Below are 18569 nucleotides of genomic sequence, written 5' to 3'. Positions count from 1 at the left end.
TATTCTATTGCTGCGTCTGCCATAAACGGCTCCACCCGAACTCCACCTCGGTTAGGTGCAACAAGTGCAACGGGTGGAGCCATCTTAAGACCTGTTCAGGCCTTAAGACACACAGGGAGTGGACCACACGGTATGTGGCCTTGTGTTGCTCCCGCCAGCAGGCGTCTAATGCCTCCACGGCTACTACCCCCACTGATAGGCCGGCACTACCAACCGCCACGACAACTAGTACCTCGACGGTAAGGAGCCTATCGGAGCAACACTACTCCTCCCCTGACTTAACCCATCCCCATCCCTCCTGCTCCAACCCCAGTGCGGGGACAAACCAGCAGCTCTCGGTCCCCCGCACAGTCTGTTCCGTGAATTGCACTTGACTGATGCCAGATTCCGAGGTATTACGGCCTGCGCACCACCCGTGAGTGGACAACTGACTACGTTGCCCCCTGCTGTAGAGCCCTGCACCCGCAACCGCCACCCGTGGCGCGGCCGCCCACCATCATCAGGCCGCAACAACAACAGCGGATTGCACAGCAGGCCCAACGTAGGCAACCCCATGCGTCCCTCACCCCCCGAGTTACAACGACATCACCTAGAAGCTTTAAGCTTCTTCAATTTGACTGTAACGGAGTCACAAGCAAGGTCGACGAGATAGTTGACTTCATGAGCCGGCACAGTATCAAGATTTATTCAAGATGTATATACCCCCTGTCACCTGCTGCCCGGCAGGATATCACCCTGATATAGGTGCGCTCATCTGAGGTGAAAACCGATTGGTTGTAGGTGACTTTAATGCGCATCACGGTCTTTGGCATTCAAGCCTGCCAAATGATCGTAGGGGACAGCAATTGGCAGAGCAAATAGACGATTCGACATTCAGCACTGTGAACGACGAAGCCCCCACCAGGGTCCTGGGCATTTGTAGCAGCTCAGCTGACCTAACAATTGCTAGCGCGGGTCTGATAAATAGCATAACCTGGCGACCTATGGTATCGCTTGCGTCAGACCACTTGCCCATTATCGGCTCGATTGAGAGACCTGCCGACTTTGTTTCCGCGAACCACCGGTCCAATTTTAATTTTAAAAAAGCTAATTGGGCCGGCTTCACGGAATTCACCGAGGACACCTTCGCCGCTCTTCCCATCCCCACCAATGTGAGCGCAGGCGAACGCGCATTCCGCAAGGTGCTCACAGCTACTGTGGCTCGCTTCATCCCAGCTGGAAGCTTTAAGGACATCCGTCCTCATTTCCCAGCCGAAGCAGCCAGCTTGGCAAATGAGCGTGATCACCTACGCCAGGCCGATCCCGGGGATTCCCGCATAAGGGATCTCAATTTGGAGATCCGGCAACTGGTAGACCAACACAAGCGGACTAAATGGGTTGAGCACTTGAAGACCTGTAGCCTCACGTCTGGGGTGAGTAAGCCCTGGTCCACCGTTAGGTCTCTGTCGAACCGGACGAAGCACAACGACAAGGTGGCCATCACCTTCAACGGTTGTATTTCGTCGGACCCGAAGAGATGCGCGAGTTATTTTAGTCGGCTTTTTATACTGCATCCTCCGGCCGACAGATCCAAGCGTCGTGCTACCAGAAGGCTGCACAAACTGACGAACGAAAGTGCGCCACTCCGGTGATGAGGTTCAGGGGGCCATCAATAAATCGAAAACATCAAAAGCCATTGGCCCTGACGGACTAAACGCGCTGATGCTTAAGCACCTGGGACCTTTGGGAGTAGGATTTCTCACAAGGGTCTTCAATCTGTCCTTGGCCACTCCCATCATCCCTGGCCAGTGGAAAGTAGGGAGAGTGATCCCACTACTGAAACCTGGGAAACCCGCCAACCAAGGGGAATCTTATCGTCCGATAACTCTCCTTTCCCCAATAGTGAAGACACTTGAAGCCCTCCTACTCCCACTCTTCACGAAACACCTGGCCCTAGCCCCACATCAGCACGGATTCCGACGAGTGCATAGCACCACTACTGCACTCACCGTCTTAAACGCCCAAATAAACCACGGGTTAACCAAAACCGCCCCTGCGAGAGGACTATCCTAGTAGCGTTGGACCTGAAGAAAGCTTTCGACACAGTCAGCCATTCCACACTACTAGATGATATTTATCAGTCGACACTCCCGCCAGGGCTGAAGAGGTGGTCCGCAAACTATCTGAGCGGTCGTCACTCGTCAGTGACTTTTCGAGATCAAACATCAAAGCAGAGGAAGATAAAGCAAGGTGTACCGCAGGGTGGTGTCCTTTCTCCCTTGCTGTTCAACTTTTATATCTCGAAGCTCCCCCAACCACCAGCGGGAGTTTCCCTGGTCTCATACGCTAACGACTGTACGATAATAGCGTCGGGCAATGACATCGATGGCCTGTGTTCCAAAGTGAACAACTACCTCACCGACCTCTCTCGGATTTTCACTGCGAGGAATCTCCAACTTTCCCTCACTAATTCCACGGCGACCCTCTTCCCCACCTGGACAAAGGAGATCAAACTGTCCCTTAAGATAAAAGTCGATGGCACACCAATACCGACAGTAAACAACTCTAAAATTTTCGATGTAACCTTTGACAGTTTGCTCTCCTTTTCAGTGCATACAACCGCAATTGCCACTAAAGTCCAAAACCGCAACAAGGTCCTCAAATCGCTTGCCGGCAGCACTTGGGGCAAAGACAAAGAACTGTTGCTATCGAAATTTAAGGCAATTGGTCGGCCAGTTCTAAACTATGCAGCGCCTGTCTGGTCGCCTGGAACTAGTGACACAGCTTCAGACATGTCAAAATACTGCCATTCGGACAGCGACCGGTTGCCTCCTGATGCCCCCGGTTCAACACCTACACAACGAGGCACAAATGCTCCCAGTAATGGAGCATAACAAACTGCTCAGCAAGTAGTTCCTGCTGGGATGTTACCGCAGGTTTCACCCCTGCAGACACCTGCTTGAGCCTGAGCCACCTCCCAGGCACATCAGGAGGCATTTCCTCAACTACGTGGGCGAGATCCTGGACAAAACAGACAGACCACTCCAGGATCAGACAGTGTACAGACAGGCCATAAACGACATTCATCGGGAGACTCTTTCCACCTTCTTAAGCTCCCGACCCCTGAATCCCGTTATCGGAGTCCAACTACCACCTATTGCAGACGAAGAGCTCCAACTTCCCCCAGAGTCCCGCGTAACCTTGGCACAATTACGTTCTGGGTACTGTAGCAGGCTAAACTCCTACTTATCCAGAATCGACGCCGACATACCAAACATATGTCCGGCATGTGAAGGCACCCCGCACGACACTAATCACCTTTTCACATGCCCCCTTAAACCGATTCATCTAACACCCCTCTCCCTCTGGACCCATCTCGTCGAAACAGCATGTTTCCTGGGCCTATCCCTAGTCGAGCTAGACGAAGATGACAGGTGATATAGCCGACACTGGCGGGGCTACTATTACTGTTAACAAACAAACAAACAAAGGTGGTTGATGAATTGACTACAAGGTTTCAGCTCTTAACATATTATATAAAGAATGTTTACATGTATCCTCACAGCTCACTGCAGGCTGTGACTCGTCGCCAGAGACTCCAGCGTACCTCATCCTCAAATGTGGTACCATTTCAAGAGGAAGAAGAATATATTTCGATCTGGTGTCGTACAGTGCGGCCGATTCCCGAAAAGCTGGCCAAAACTCAAAAAATTAAGTAATTGATTCAAAATTTCTTACTCGGGGGTTGTCGGGGTCGCTGATTACGAATTTGATCTTAAAATTTTGAAAATCCACCCCCTTCCACCCCTATTGGCCACCCCCTCACGTGAAATAGCGTATATTCTAGAACATAATCAAGATGCATGTTAATTTATGTTTTCAGGGTCGCTGATTACGAATTTGATCTTAAAATTTTGAAAATCCACCCCCTTCCACCCCTATTGGCCACCCCCTCACGTAAAATAGCGTATATTCAAGAACATAATCAAGATGCATGTAAATTTATATGTTTTCGGGGTCGCTGATTAGCAAGTGGTAGCAGCTGAATCTTGTTTTATTCAGTAACCATTACTTTTTTGAGTAACCTTTAATAGGTTTCAAAGCAGCATATGACGGCGTTGTATTACTATACAGTTTAAAAACTCAAATTTTATAAAACAAATTGCAAAAAATGTATCTACGTATTGCTGCAACTAAAAATTTTGTGTCGAGGTATTGATATGTACTAAAGATTTCTCGTATTTTACTAACCTTCCGAAGATGATTCCATTCGGTTTTGTTCAATTTACTCCATTACAAAATCTTCCAAATGTGTACAACTTTCACTATTCATCGACAGTAATACGATGCTCAAACGAAGGCCACGTTGCGTCTGAAAATACAGAGGATACTTAGGGTACAGGACGTTGCTATGAACGGTTTTCACTACTCAAGGCATTACTGTAGCCAACCCAAAGACAAAAAAACTGTATCTAGAAACTTTTTTTTTCGACTTTTGGCCAGCTTTTTGGGAATCGGCCGCACTGTGTGTCGTCATGAAAAATGCACATTCCACACATACATCAATTCAGTTCAATTCAATCTTAGATTTCTTAAGAAAAATAGGCGTGGATAAATTTTGCGATCTTTTGGTTGTTGTTGTAACAGCATAAACATTCCCTATTAATGTTTGGTGAATGCTGCTGGTGTGAAAGTCCTTGGCTGGATATTAATCCGGGTAATTTCGGCAAAGTCAAGCCGACTGTCCTGGGAACGAGACTCTTTGGTTTAAGGGTTTACTTCTTTCATATTTTGCCTATTTCAAATTTGTTTTGATTTATTGCTATCAAGTAATGTGCACTAAGATGTTCAGAATATTAGAAGACAATAAAATTAAACATTTACATTTTCAGTGCTCACAAATACTGAACTGAAATATATACCATTTTAAAATTGGCCAATATAAAAAAGACAAAATAAAACTGCTAGAAATCTGCGTAGAAACTCATATCAAACTTCTATATACGTATATATGTACATATATATATATATATATACCTATATTATGTTATATATATATATATAGTTGGAAAATCAAAAACAGTTGAACAATTCATAAACCGGATGTACCATAAGCGATCGTCGTGGCCAAGGTTTTAAAAAACAACATGTCACGTTTGCCAAACTCGTTATATGGTTTCGCAATTGGTCTCCTTGTATTTTGGTGTGGCACTTGGTGTGTTCATCTGTTGGCCATTTGCTACGGGTAAGCATTATTATATAAAACATATGTATATGTCTATTGTATATATATTTATGTCCATTATTTAGGGGTCTTCTTTAACTATAAGAAAATAAAGTTTGACATTCTGTGTTGGCATATTCGTGTAATTATGACTTCTGATCGAATTATTTCTCTATGAGCATTTTTAACATGTTCTCATTTGCGGTGAACCCTTCTTGACTTAATTCAGGTAGCACAAAAAATAATATCGTGTGGCTAATGTCAGCATAAGTGTGTGTGCACGGCAAAGTCCGAGAAAAGGACCGTGTTATAATTCCATTTTCATTCACCGCGTACAGATGTGTTTCGCCTTTTGTGTATTGTGCAAGTCTAATTCACCGAGAGTGGGAATAAAGTAATTTAACGCTTAACATATTTGCTTTGTTTCTTTTCTCAAGTGACTGTGAAAAAATGTATACCACTGGTTGTAGAAAAAAACATGCATCGGGTTGAAACCCTCAAAAATTATTTTCTCAAAAACCTTAATTCAACACAAAGACGAATCTACTCAAAAAACGGGCAAAAGTACTTTGCGGAGGACAATATCCTTTTCATGAAATTTTCAATAATCAAATTGGAAAGTGGCTGCCTAATGTCCTCGATAGTCTCACGAATTCCATCTTTGAGATCTTGAATCGACCATGGGCTGTTGGCGTAGACCTTCTCCTTCTCGTGGCCCCAAAGAAAAAAGTCACAAGGTGTTAAATCGCAAGATCTCGATGGCCAAACTTTTCCCGTAAAAGATCAATAGTTTCGTTGCATGTGTGGCACGTAGCGCCGTCTTGTTGAAAATAAACGTTGTCCAGATCAATACCATCCAATTCCGGCCATAAAAAATCGTTAATCATCTGTAGTATGTTGTATGCCTTGTAGTATGTTGTATGCCTAATAAGCATATGCCCACAGTATTGTAGAGTATACAATACATCAAGTGGTCATATGCCATACTCACAACATAGCGACACTTTGTTGCTATGTTTATACAATCAAATATATAAGTGCAGCAATATGATACGTCACTTATGCGGACTGGCCTGCAGCGTGGGATCTGCAGTGCAAGCACTTTGACGCTTCGACCGTTCGGTCCCAGCGCATTATATATATGCCTTCTGCATGTATATACAATAACATACATACATACATGCATACTACGCTCTCCCGTTCTGTCGCTGCTCTCAGCGGCAGAACTCTATGTATAAGCAGCATGTATTTAGCCTAAGTAATTTTTGAAATAAAAGATTGGATTCAGTTCCATATCAAAAGACAAAGAGTAAACGTGTTTAAAGATAACGAACCACCTTTTTTCCTACATGGCGACCGTGACAAGTTTTTAGTTTTCGTTTAAAACGTTCGCGCGCCAACATACAACAAAATTAAATTTCAACCAAATGATTTGGCCAAAATACTTAAAGTGCCCAAAGTCGTAGTGGGAGGTGTGAAGCAAAGTGGACAACAACAGCTACAACAACAACAACACACAAAAAAAAAAAAAAAACGGGGACGCCAGTCAGCGACAGACGACGGCGATGGAGGGATAGCTGTGGATGTCAAAATTAGTATCTGAGTGAGTAGAGTGTAGATGGATAGGAATAAGAAACAAAAAAAGCGCGGCGGAATAAAACAAAAACTGAGGTCGGAAATTGACCGTCTCAGCAAAGAGTTGAGCAATCAAGCCAACCCGCCAGCATGGAACGATTCTGTTTCCATGCATGAAAAGCGCTCGTTTCACGAAGCACAACTAGTGCAATTGATAAATAAAAACAAAAATCCATCTATCACCTACCACCAGATTAAAAATTTGAAAAAGAAAATAATACCTCCATTACCAACAGCTATCCCAGAATACAAGCGACAGTGCCCGGATGACTGCGAGGGACCGCTGGACAGCCCATTCTGCAACTACACGTGCAAATATTGCACAGCAGCCTGTGCGACCAGCACCGGCACCGCCTAGCGTTACAAGCTAGGCCAAGGACAAGGACACCACCGAGGACCGACAGCGCTCCCAAGTGCGCACACCAATATATTTTAATTTTCATATATTATTATAATAAAAAAAATACATTGTAAAATTGAGCGAGAACTCGCCCGATTAGAGTACATGTCGGAAGGCTGTACAAAATATAGGCAGGAAACATTGTAAATTCACCTGCGAGTGAATAAAATAATAACAAAATTTTTTTAAAGTAAAAATATATAAAAATATATTTGTAAAAACAGCAAATATAAGTAATGAAAAAAAAAATTGATTGAAAAACAAAAAAAAAAAAGGGATTAATAAATTGTATATATATATATATATAGAAGAAACGAAATGACAAATCCATAACTAAAACAAAAAAAAAAAATTTTAAAGAAGACAAATAGATATTTTAAAAATGGGAGGAAAAACTTCCAAAGTTGAGGATAACACAGCCAATGTGCTGAATGTTATATCAGTTGTCGATACAACCAATCATTTAGACATTCAAATTGTTCTTCTTGCTTTAATAGTAGCAATTTCGGCAGCAAATTTATTAATCAAAATTTACTTAATGTACAAATGTACTTTAAAAAAACGATATCTAAGCCGTGCAAACGACTTAAATAAAGTCTAAAATTCATTTTACTGATTTAATTTTTTTTTTCAAATTCAAAATATATTAATTCATTGCTGTCAACAATAGTTTTAGTAAAGTTGTATCGCTAAGAGTGATGGAATGGAAAGAATTATATTAGCAAAACAAATTAATTCAATTAAGGAAAAATTTGAAAAATCTTATAAATGTATTAACAAAGATACAACAATAAGTGTAAATGCGCTAATCCACCATACAACCATTCTAGTAGCTGAATATAACAATATCAGTCAATTAGCATCCTCTTACAAATACAAGATATCAAGTTTACATGTAGATCAATGTCTTAAAATATTACGCTCATTACAAACAAGATTGGAAAATGTAAGTGTAAATTACCTTACAAATACCAACAAATCCCTACTATCAAATTGAGTTTGACCCAAATCAATTCCAAAATTTGGACAAATCAAAACCAATAATTGAAGTAGAGGGTAAAGCGGAAAGCGACATTGATACACTTGAAGAAAGCGAAACAACAATAGCAATGGCACAAACAATTGTAGAATTCCTTAAGCTAGCCTCATCACTCATACCTGAGTTTGATGGAAAGGCCGAAAACCTACAAAGTTTCCTAGATGCGCTGAATCTAGTAGATTCCCTTAAAGGCACACATGAAGCAGCAGCTATAAGTCTAATAAAGACAAAGCTCAAAGGCCATGCTAGAAACTTGATTAGTAATGAAGACACAGTAGCTGCAATAGTTGCGCAACTGTCAAAAGTAGTGAAAGGAGAATCGGTAGAAGTAATATCTGCCAAACTTCTAAATCTGCAACAAAAAAGTAAAACAGCTAATCAGTATACCCAGGAGGTAGAAAAATTAACTAAATCTCTTGAGGGAGCTTATATCAGTGATGGATTGTCACCTGAATTAGCCACTAAATACAGCACAACGCTTGCTGTCAAGGCCATGACACAGAACTGCGCTTTAGGTAAGGTAAAACTTATCATGCAGGCAGGCACATTCAATAATATGAATGATGCCATATCCAAGTTTGTGAACAGCTGTACCGAAGCAACAGGACAGTCAAATACTGTACTGCACTTCCAACAGCGCCAAAATGGATATTATCGAAGTAACCGAGGTAATTACCGAGGAAGAGGTAATTACCAAAACAACGGTTATAATAATAACAATAACAGATATAACAATAGAGGAGGTCGAGGTAATAACAGAGGTAGAAATTATTCTAACAGAGGCAACGACCAAAACAGAAATAATTATAATAACAATAATGTCCGAGTTGCCCAAAATACTTCGGGAAACTCCCAGACACCTCCAGATACACAAAATTAAATAATAAAATATATACTGTTAACTTAAGTCTCAACAATTTCGTATCATTCAAAAATGTTGCAACAAATAAAAAGATAACATTTTTGATTGATACAGGTGCAGACATTTCAATTATAAAAGAAAATTCTGATGTCTTTCATGACATCCAAATCAATAGAATTATAGACATTCGAGGCATAGGAGAAGGAGTAATAAACTCCAAAGGACTAGTCTCGATGGAATTACAAACAGACAAATACATTATTCCATACAAATTTCATCTACTTCATTCAGATTTCGCAATCCCCTGCGATGGAATAATAGGATTAGATTTCATAAAAAGATTTAATTGCCAATTAGATTACAATAGTTCAGAGGATTGGTTTATAATTAGACCGCAATAAATATGAAATCCAAATAAAATGAAATCCAAAAGAAAAAAGAAAGGAGTCTGTAATTAATAAATTAAAGAAAAATTTTCCAGTTTTGTTTAAGAAACAACTTGAAGAAATATGCACCCAGTATAGTGATGTGTTCGGACTTGAAACCGAACCAATCACAACAAACAATTTTTATAAGCAAAAATTGAGACTTAAGGATGATGAGCCAGTATACGTAAAAAATTATCGATGTCCGCATAGCCAAATAGAAGAAATCCAGCATCAAGTTGGAAAATTAATTGAACAAAATATTGTTGAACCGTCTGTCTCACCATACAATAGCCCACTTTTGTTAGTCCCAAAGAAAGCTCTTCCAGGCTCTAAAGAGAAAAAATGGCGATTAGTAATTGATTATCGCCAAATAAATAAAAAATTGCTGTCAGATAAATTTCCACTCCCCAGAATTGACGATATTCTCGATCAATTGGGTAGAGCTAAATATTTTTCATGCCTTGACTTAATGTCAGGTTTCCACCAAATTGAACTTGAGGAAAACTCAAGAAACATAACGTCTTTTTCAACAAGCAATGGTTCATATCGCTTCACGCGATTACCATTTGGTTTAAAAATAGCGCCTAACTCATTTCAGAGAATGATGACAATAGCATTCTCAGGCCTAGAGCCTTCACAAGCATTCCTTTATATGGATGATTTAATCGTCATTGGCTGTTCTGAACAACATATGATTATAAATTTAACAGATGTTTTTAAAATTTGTAGAAAAAACAATCTAAAATTGCATCCAGAAAAATGTTCATTTTTCATGCACGAGGTGACGTTTTTAGGTCACAGATGCACAGATAAAGGAATCCTACCAGATGACAAAAAATTTGATGTTATCAATAATTATCCTGTCCCTACGGACGCAGATAGCGCTAGAAGATTCGTTGCATTTTGCAATTATTACCGACGTTTCATTAAAAACTTCGCCGATTATTCACGGCACATAACTAGATTATGTAAAAAGAACGTTCCTTTCAAATGGACTGCGGAATGCCAAAATGCATTCCAGTACTTAAAAAATAAACTTGTTCAACCAAATTTATTACAGTACCCAGATTTTAGCAAAGAATTTTGCATAATCACAGATGCAAGCAAACAAGCATGTGGAGCAGTTTTAACTCAAAACTATAATGGACTCCAACTCCCAGTCGCATATGCATCTAGAGCATTCACTAAAGGTGAAAGCAATAAGAGTACTACAGAACAAGAACTAGCAGCAATACATTGGGCAATAACACATTTTCGCCCATATATATATGGCAAACATTTTAAAGTTAGAACTGATCACAGACCTTTAACATATTTATTTTCTATGGTAAATCCAAGTTGAAAGCTAACACGCATGCGACTCGAATTGGAAGAGTATGATTTTACAGTAGAGTATCTGAGAGGGAAAGATAATTTCGTGGCAGACGCCTTATCAAGGATAACAATATCCGAACTAATTGACATGAACCGAAAAGTCCTGAAAGTCACTACCAGGCAACAATATAGGCCCCTATTATGAGCAACATTCGATCTTCGACTGTAGTCGAAAGTGCTGATCGAAGGAATTTTCATTTGGTATTATGGTGCTCATTCGTTGAAGAATAGGACTATTGTGAATTTCGATCGCTCGACGCATTTACAATAGATAATTTTTTCTCAGCTGATACACCAAATCAAAATAAAAGAAAAACCGATTGTGTTGAAATTCTTTGCTAACATTATTTTTAAAAGTTAAAAAAAGTATTTTTTGTGAAAATGAGTACAACGGAGTTGTGGTTCGACGATTCATCGGACGATGAAATATTAGTGGAACTAGCTAGAAGTAGAAAACAGTTGAGGGACGCATCCAAACCCCTGGAAATGGCTTCCACTGAGTAAATTTAGAATTTTCAAAATGTGTTGACGTACTTAATATTACTGAAATTTCCTTACAGATTTTTAAAGAACTTTAGATTATCTAAAGAGGCATTGGTGAACCTACTGTCCAGTACAGAAAACCTGTTGCAGCAGTGCACCCGAGTTAAATTGATTCAAATATTTTAAAGCTAGCCACAGTTCTGCCATTTTGTGCTCAGGGATCGTACCAATTGAATATTGGTAATGAAGGTATGCTAGGACTTGCTCAACCCACTGTGTACAATGATGCTGAACATATTGAAGTGGAGTCAAATAACGCAGAAGTAGAAAACATAAGAAATGAAATTTTGAGAATATTATAGAAAAATCTAAAAAGTATTAAATAGAAATCTTTACGCCACAGTTTCTGTTTTATTTTTGTTATAAATTTTCTTTATTCAATTATTCGTCATTCGAAAAAAATATGTATTTCAGTTCCTCTACGTATTTCAGCCCATGCCTGCCAATAAAATATATTTCTATAAACATCACAAAAAAAAACCATTATTAAGCTTAATCCATTTTGCTGCCGTTCTCACTGGTGGTCCCAAGCAATTCAGCTCCGTTGTAAATTCCTCCCATTTTTTTGCTGCTTGAAGTTTGGTGCAAATCCCTTTTGCGAATTGTGGATTCGCCTTTCTAATTGTTGTTTGGTACTCACGACTTTCGACCTGCATAAAATTAACAAAATTAGTATATATTTATTATTTGGTTACTATAAAACCATAAATAATCGCAAATAACTTACACTTTAACAAGTTTTCCCACAATACGCTACACAATCGAAAGCAAAATTGCATTCGACTCTAAATTCGGTAAACAACGAAAATTTTTATAGGGTTGCACCGCTCATAATACCAAATTGACATTCGATTTTCGATCTTCGACAACCAACGAATATCGAAGATCGAATGTAACTCATAATAGGGGCCATAGACAGAAAAATTCCTGCGCAGGAAATGTACAAGTAGATTTGCCTACGCAAACTCTTGACAACGCTTCTAAGCCCAACGTATATGAAGTCATTTGTAATGACGAAGTACGAAAAGTAGTGGCCTTGCTAATAAAAAATGAGATATGTTTTTTGAAACGTGGAAGAACAATTATAGCAAGAATTGATGTTAGCGATCTGTACACCAATGGAAAACTTGACTTAGGTCAGCTCTTCCAAAGGCTTGAAATGCAAGCCGGTATACTTAAGATTAACCAACTCAAAGTGGCACCGAGCGAAAAGATCTTTGAATTAGTTTCAATTGAATCTTTTAAAAATATGGGCAATAAAATTCTGAATATTTTAAGAGTAGCGCTACTCAAGCCGGTGACCCTAATAGATAAAGAAAAAGATCAAGAAGCGATACTGTCTAAATTTCATGACGATCCAATTCAAGGAGGTCATAATGGCATTACAAGAACGCTAGCTAAAATAAAAAGACATTACTACTGGAAAAACATGACTCGTTATGTCAAAGAGTACGTACGTAAATGTCCAAAATGCCAAAAATCCAAAACAACAAAACATATAAAGACCCCATTGACATTAACTGAAACACCAATTATAGCTTTTGATAGGGTAATTGTAGATACTATAGGTCCATTACCACTATCAGAGAATGGCAATGAATATGCAGTTACGCTAATATGCGATCTAACAAAGTATTTAGTAACCATTCCAATTTCAAACAAAAGCGCAACAACTGTTGCCAAAGCTATATTTGAAAACTTTATTCTAAAGTACGGTCCAATGAAGACGTTCATTACGGACATGGGAACAGAATATAAGAATTCAATAATAAATGATTTGTGCAAATATTTAAAGATAGATAACATAACGTCTACCGCACATCATCACCAGACTTTAGGAACAGTAGAACGAAGTCATAGAACATTTAATGAATACGTTCGTTCTTACATATCAACAGACAAAACCGATTGGGATGTTTGGATACAATATTTTACATACTGTTTCAACACAACACCCTCGGTAACACACGGCTATTGTCCATACGAACTAGTATTTGGAAGATTACCAAGACAGTTCACAGATTTTAATAATACAACTAAAATAGAACCATTATATAATGAAGAGGATTACGCTAAAGAAATTAAGTTTAGATTAGAAATAGCATATAAAAGAGCAAGAATAGCACTAGAGAATAGTAAAGAAATAAAAAATTTTATGACAATAAAATATCAGATGTAAGCATAGAAATAGGAAATAAAGTTTGGTTAAAAAATGAAGCAGGACACAAACTAGATTCTTCATATATAGGACCATTTGAGGTCATAGATATAGATAATAAAGATAATATAACAATAAGAAATAACAAAAATAAAGAACAGAAAGTTCATAAAGATAGGTTAAAATTGTTTAATAAATAAATAAAGACAAGAAAAAGGTCTGATCAACCAAAAAAAAAAAAAAGAAAATTAAATAAAAAAAAAAAAGAAAATATATATATATATACAAATAATATTTCCACTAATTTATAATACTAAATAAAATTAAAAATTTACATACATATATATACAAAAACGTTATATATAAATAAAAAGATTTGAAAAAAAAAAAATAATAATAATACATTAAATATATATAATTAACAATACATATAATTATAAAATTAAATAACTCCATAATATTACGTTATTTTTTAAAAAAAGGGAGGTGTAGTATGTTGTATGCCTTGTAGTATGTTGTATGCCTAATAAGCATATGCCCACAGTATTGTAGAGTATACAATACATCAAGTGGTCATATGCCATACTCACAACATAGCGACACTTTGTTGCTATGTTTATACAATCAAATATATAAGTGCAGCAATATGATCCGTCACTTATGCGGACTGGCCTGCAGCGTGGGATCTGCAGTGCAAGCACTTTGACGCTTCGACCGTTCGGTCCCAGCGCATTATATATATGCCTTCTGCATGTATATACAATAACATACATACATACATGCATACTACGCTCTCCCGTTCTGTCGCTGCTCTCAGCGGCAGAACTCTATGTATAAGCAGCATGTATTTAGCCTAAGTAATTTTTGAAATAAAAGATTGGATTCAGTTCCATATCAAAAGACAAAGACTAAACGTGTTTAAAGATAACGAACCACCTTTTTTCCTACACATATCTCGATACCGCAATCGATTCACCTGTTATTGGAAAACCCTTTAGTTTCCTTAGACCGCACACACCGGTTATTGAAATCAAAACTGCACAGACCGGTTATTAAAATCAAAACTGAAGTCCGGTGCACTGAACGTGAAGCCTAGAAGGTGAACAATAGCAAGCCTGTGACATAATCTAATAAGCCTTCATCAGCAGCAAACCAAACAGAAACCAAGAACCACCCTACTTCACCAGTTACCCAACCTATAAATAACATTCGAAATCAAGAAAAAATAAAATAGTAACAAACAACCAAACTAAAATCAAAACCAAATAAGATTCAAAGAAAAATTTTATCTATCATTGTAGCATCACATACAAAAACATCGGACGAAGTTAAACAAAGCACATCAAGAATGACACCAATAAGCAATACAAGCCAAGAAGAAAATACCGTATACACACAAAGCAGTGACATGAGAGAAATGTCACCTTCCAGACAACATTTCTTATCGCGAAATCGCTTTCTCACCTTCCGGAAATACTGTTCTCCGTAGACGTTATGTCTATAAAGACTCGCATGCGATACTTCCGAAAGTAACTTCTTAGTGTCGTAAGAGTGAAGTAAATACTGCTTCTAGAAGTTTTTCTCTTCATTTTCAGCTTCGTTACTGTTATATTCGGCCCTGTCTCAAAATTCTTTTCACATATCAGCAAAATAAAAGATGAAATAAATGAACATGACTATTTTCATGTTAACAGCATCTACTACCGATTGTAACCTCCTGGGAATTGATAAAACTAGTTTTTTTCGAACGGCGGTTTGCTCAGGGCTAAATTCTGCCCTTCCATAGGGTAGGGAATCCACAGAGAAAATGGAAGACTGTTTCCTTTTAATTCGATTGTTGACAACTTGGACAGTATGTGTTGTGAGGGGTGCCCATTTTGGCTGCTTGTTCTCCGACAGACTAAAAGCCAGTTATGACTGTCGCTAGTCTCCAGGCGTCCCGTCGTTTCAATGTTGATGATTGTTTGAGGCTGTAGATGAGCCATAATGTTCTGCTAATTTTGCATTTCGTCTGGTTTCTCCACCTACAATCCACGTTTCGGAAGTATTTTAGGGAAATTGTATTCTTGACTACACCTAATGGTGTGAATACCGATTCTGCAGGAGTGTTATTCATGGCAGATCTCTCTCTTGCCAGTTCATCTGCTTTTTCGTTACCTTCAATGCTCCGATGTCCCGGGACCCATATTAAGGTAACTTTTGTGGTTTTCACTCAAGGTGGTAAGGTTATTTCTACTTTGTTCCACCACTTTAGAGGGTGTTGTAGCTGAAGCCAGTTCCTAGATTGTAGCTTGGCTATCCGAAAGAATAGCTATATTGTCTTTAAAAGAGAAATCTGCGATTAGTAACCTACAAGCTTACCCAATTGCAAGTACTTCCGCCTGGAAGACACTTCAGGCATTAGGGAGACCTATAGATTTTTAAATTTTTAGTCTATGAGAATACCAGCTCCAATACCACAATCCGTTTTAGAGTCAACTGTATAGACTGTAGTGTCGAAGTTGTGAAGTGAGAATCCTTTAGTCCATCCCTCGTTAAATGAAAAGAGAGTGGCAAAATTCCTATTGAATGTTACCGTCGGGACGATGTAGTCAGCTTCTCCGAGGTTAAGTGAGTTTGTCGCAATAATAGACTGGCAAGACCGTAAGTATTTTTTCCAGCGACCCACTTCATTTAACCTAAATGAACTCATGGATGCCGTCTTCTTAATAAAGGGTTTTCCAATAACATTAATAAAAATGGAACGACACACGCTTAAACAACGCATTGAAATTATTAAAATTCACTATAAAAATGATGGCAATTTGGCAGAGACATTTTTGGGTCATCGTTAAGCACCTTAACGGACCGCAATACAGAAATTGGTGCAAAAATTTGAGCTGTTGGAACAAGTTAGTGATATGAACAATAAAACCCGTGCACGTCGCTCAAGAACAACCGAAAATATTGCTGTTGTAGCCGAAAGTGTTGAGAAAACCCCAGGTTTGTCCATTCCTTTTCGTTCTTTGGAATTATGAAGTCCAGTTAACACAAGAACTCAAGCCGGCCGATCATCAACAACGTCCTGTCTTTGCTGATTGGATCGTTAAAATGCTTAAAAAATGATCCGGAATTCCATCGAAAAATAATCTTGAGCGATGAGGCCCATTTCAACCTCGGTGGCTTCGTCAACAAGCAAAATTGTGATCTGGGGCTCAGAAAATCCAAGAGTTATTCTTGAAAAGTCTCTCTATCCTCAACGTGTGACTGTTTGGTGCGGTTTATGGTCCGGCGAAGTCATTGGACCTTACTTTTTCGAAAAGGAAACTGGAGCAACAGTTACAGTGAATGGATTGCGCTATCGAGAGATGATTAACGAGTTTTTATGGCCGGAATTGGATGGTATTGATCTGGACAACGTTTATTTTCAACAAGACAGCGCTACATGCCACACAAGCAACGAAACCATTCTTTGAATATCAAAATAGCACCTCTTATTGGAAAGCCCTTTATATAGGTCTATTGGAATAACGTGTGTCAGTGCATTTAGAGGCTCCCTAGGACATTATCTGATTGCACCCACCGTTATTGCACTGATCTTTGTATTCTGCCAAATAATTGTTATTGCGGTCTCTCCCTAGAGCTCTCCACCAAACACAATGTATGCCTGTGGCTTAAGAGTTAAGCTTGCCCAACGCTCTTTGGATGATCCCACTTATCGTATTAGGACACAGTCCTGACGCCATCAGCACCACATCATCAGCGTACGCCACCGCTTTTACCCCACCTCTATTAAGTTCTATTAAGATTTTGCTAATGACACATAACCAGAAGCGGAGAGAATACTCCCCCCTGTGGAGTACCCCTATGGACCCTCTTAGTTATGTTGATATTACCCATATTAGCTTTGATGATCCTGGTTTCTAGCATAGAGATGATCTAATTGCTGATCTAATTTTTTAGCCACAAGGTATACTAACGTCCTTTGGATAGCATTAGTACTAACGTTATTAAATGCGCCTTCTATCTCTGGAAAAGCTGCAATGGTATACTGTTTGTTTACGAGAGACTCCTCTATGAAGCGCTGTCGACGTATATTTGCCTTTGAGGTAAGCGTGTTGTCGAGTTGATATACTAGAGCTCACCAGAGAGCTTGTAATGTGTATGTCTTAAAGCCGTTCAAAAGTTTTTAAAAGGAAACGAAAGACTAATTGGCCTAAAATCCTTCGCTAATTCATGTCCTCTTCTACCTGCCTTTGGTATGAAGACGACTCTAACAAGTTTCTAGCTATTTGTGAAAATGATTTGATTGCCCATGCAACCTTCTGTTTCGTAACTATTACATCGTCAAGATGCTTTGGGTCATATCGGCTCAGCCGGATTCTCTCAACATCACTGTCATGAGCGCAGCATCCCGGAAGATGGGTATTTATGAGAAGTTCTAGAGATTCTTCTGCAGTAGAAGTCCAAGTACCATCTGGTCTTTTGACCCAAGAAAGCATTGAATGATTGTTGGACAAAATACGGCTAAGCCTCGCAGAATCTCTGGTAAATTCGATAGAGGAACAGAAATCTTTCCGGCTCCCTTTCTTTGCGGCCCTGATTGTCTTCTTGTATTGTCTCCGACTTTATCTGTACAATTGCCAATTGCCTGTTGAGTAGCTGAGATTAAATTTTCATCTGACTTCTTCCCTTAATTTTGAGAGCTCATTGCTTCGCCAAAAAGGACAGGATTTTTTGTTATATTTAACTGAACACGACGTTTTGTAGGCCCTACTAAATGTCTTCTCCAATGTTGTGACCCTACTCTCAATGTTTTCTGTGAGAGTGAATTTATTGATCTCGGAATCCTTCCTATCCTGTTTCCTACTACTTTCGTGAACCGTTTCCAAACTCCAAGATCCAGCTATGGTCCGGAAAGACTTTCTGCTTGAAAACCTCCAATTTA

At 39.1% G+C, this 18569-nt stretch overlaps 2 protein-coding genes across 5 annotated transcripts in view; both read left to right on the top strand.

Moving 5' to 3' along the window:
• LOC128870458 (ceramide glucosyltransferase-like) overlaps positions 1 to 18569 on the top strand; it is a 134970-nt gene that overhangs the window by 72602 nt on the left and 43799 nt on the right. For 3 of the 4 annotated variants that reach the window (XM_054113125.1, XM_054113123.1, XM_054113126.1), the window contains exon 2: positions 5045 to 5224. In XM_054113125.1, the coding sequence (XP_053969100.1) occupies positions 5127 to 5224 (98 nt within the window). In that variant the 5' untranslated portion in view covers positions 5045 to 5126. The remainder of the gene's footprint in view (positions 1 to 5044; positions 5225 to 18569) is intronic. The other variant, XM_054113124.1, reaches the window with a different exon arrangement.
• On the top strand, positions 554 to 4864 carry LOC128870250 (uncharacterized). Its single transcript, XM_054112851.1, has 3 exons — positions 554 to 639; positions 782 to 1613; positions 1971 to 4864. The coding sequence occupies exons 1-3, from the start codon at positions 554 to 556 to the stop codon at positions 2871 to 2873; spliced, it is 1821 nt and encodes a 606-aa protein (XP_053968826.1). The 3' UTR covers positions 2874 to 4864.

This window comes from Anastrepha ludens, chromosome X, assembly GCF_028408465.1.
Source record: "Anastrepha ludens isolate Willacy chromosome X, idAnaLude1.1, whole genome shotgun sequence".
Classification (NCBI taxonomy): domain Eukaryota; kingdom Metazoa; phylum Arthropoda; class Insecta; order Diptera; family Tephritidae; genus Anastrepha; species Anastrepha ludens.
The sequence above is the reverse complement of the archived record's forward strand: the minus strand, read 5'-3'. Positions and strand labels throughout refer to the sequence as shown.

Coding starts and splice junctions, on each gene's coding strand:
- LOC128870250 (XM_054112851.1), top strand. CDS start 554: ATGCGTCCCTCACCCCCCGAGTTACAACGACATCACCTAGAAGCTTTA. Junction 640..781: donor GTAACGGAGTCACAAGCAAG/GTCGACGAGATA, acceptor ATTGGTTGTAGG/TGACTTTAATGCGCATCACG. Junction 1,614..1,970: donor TGCACAAACTGACGAACGAA/AGTGCGCCACTC, acceptor ACGAGTGCATAG/CACCACTACTGCACTCACCG.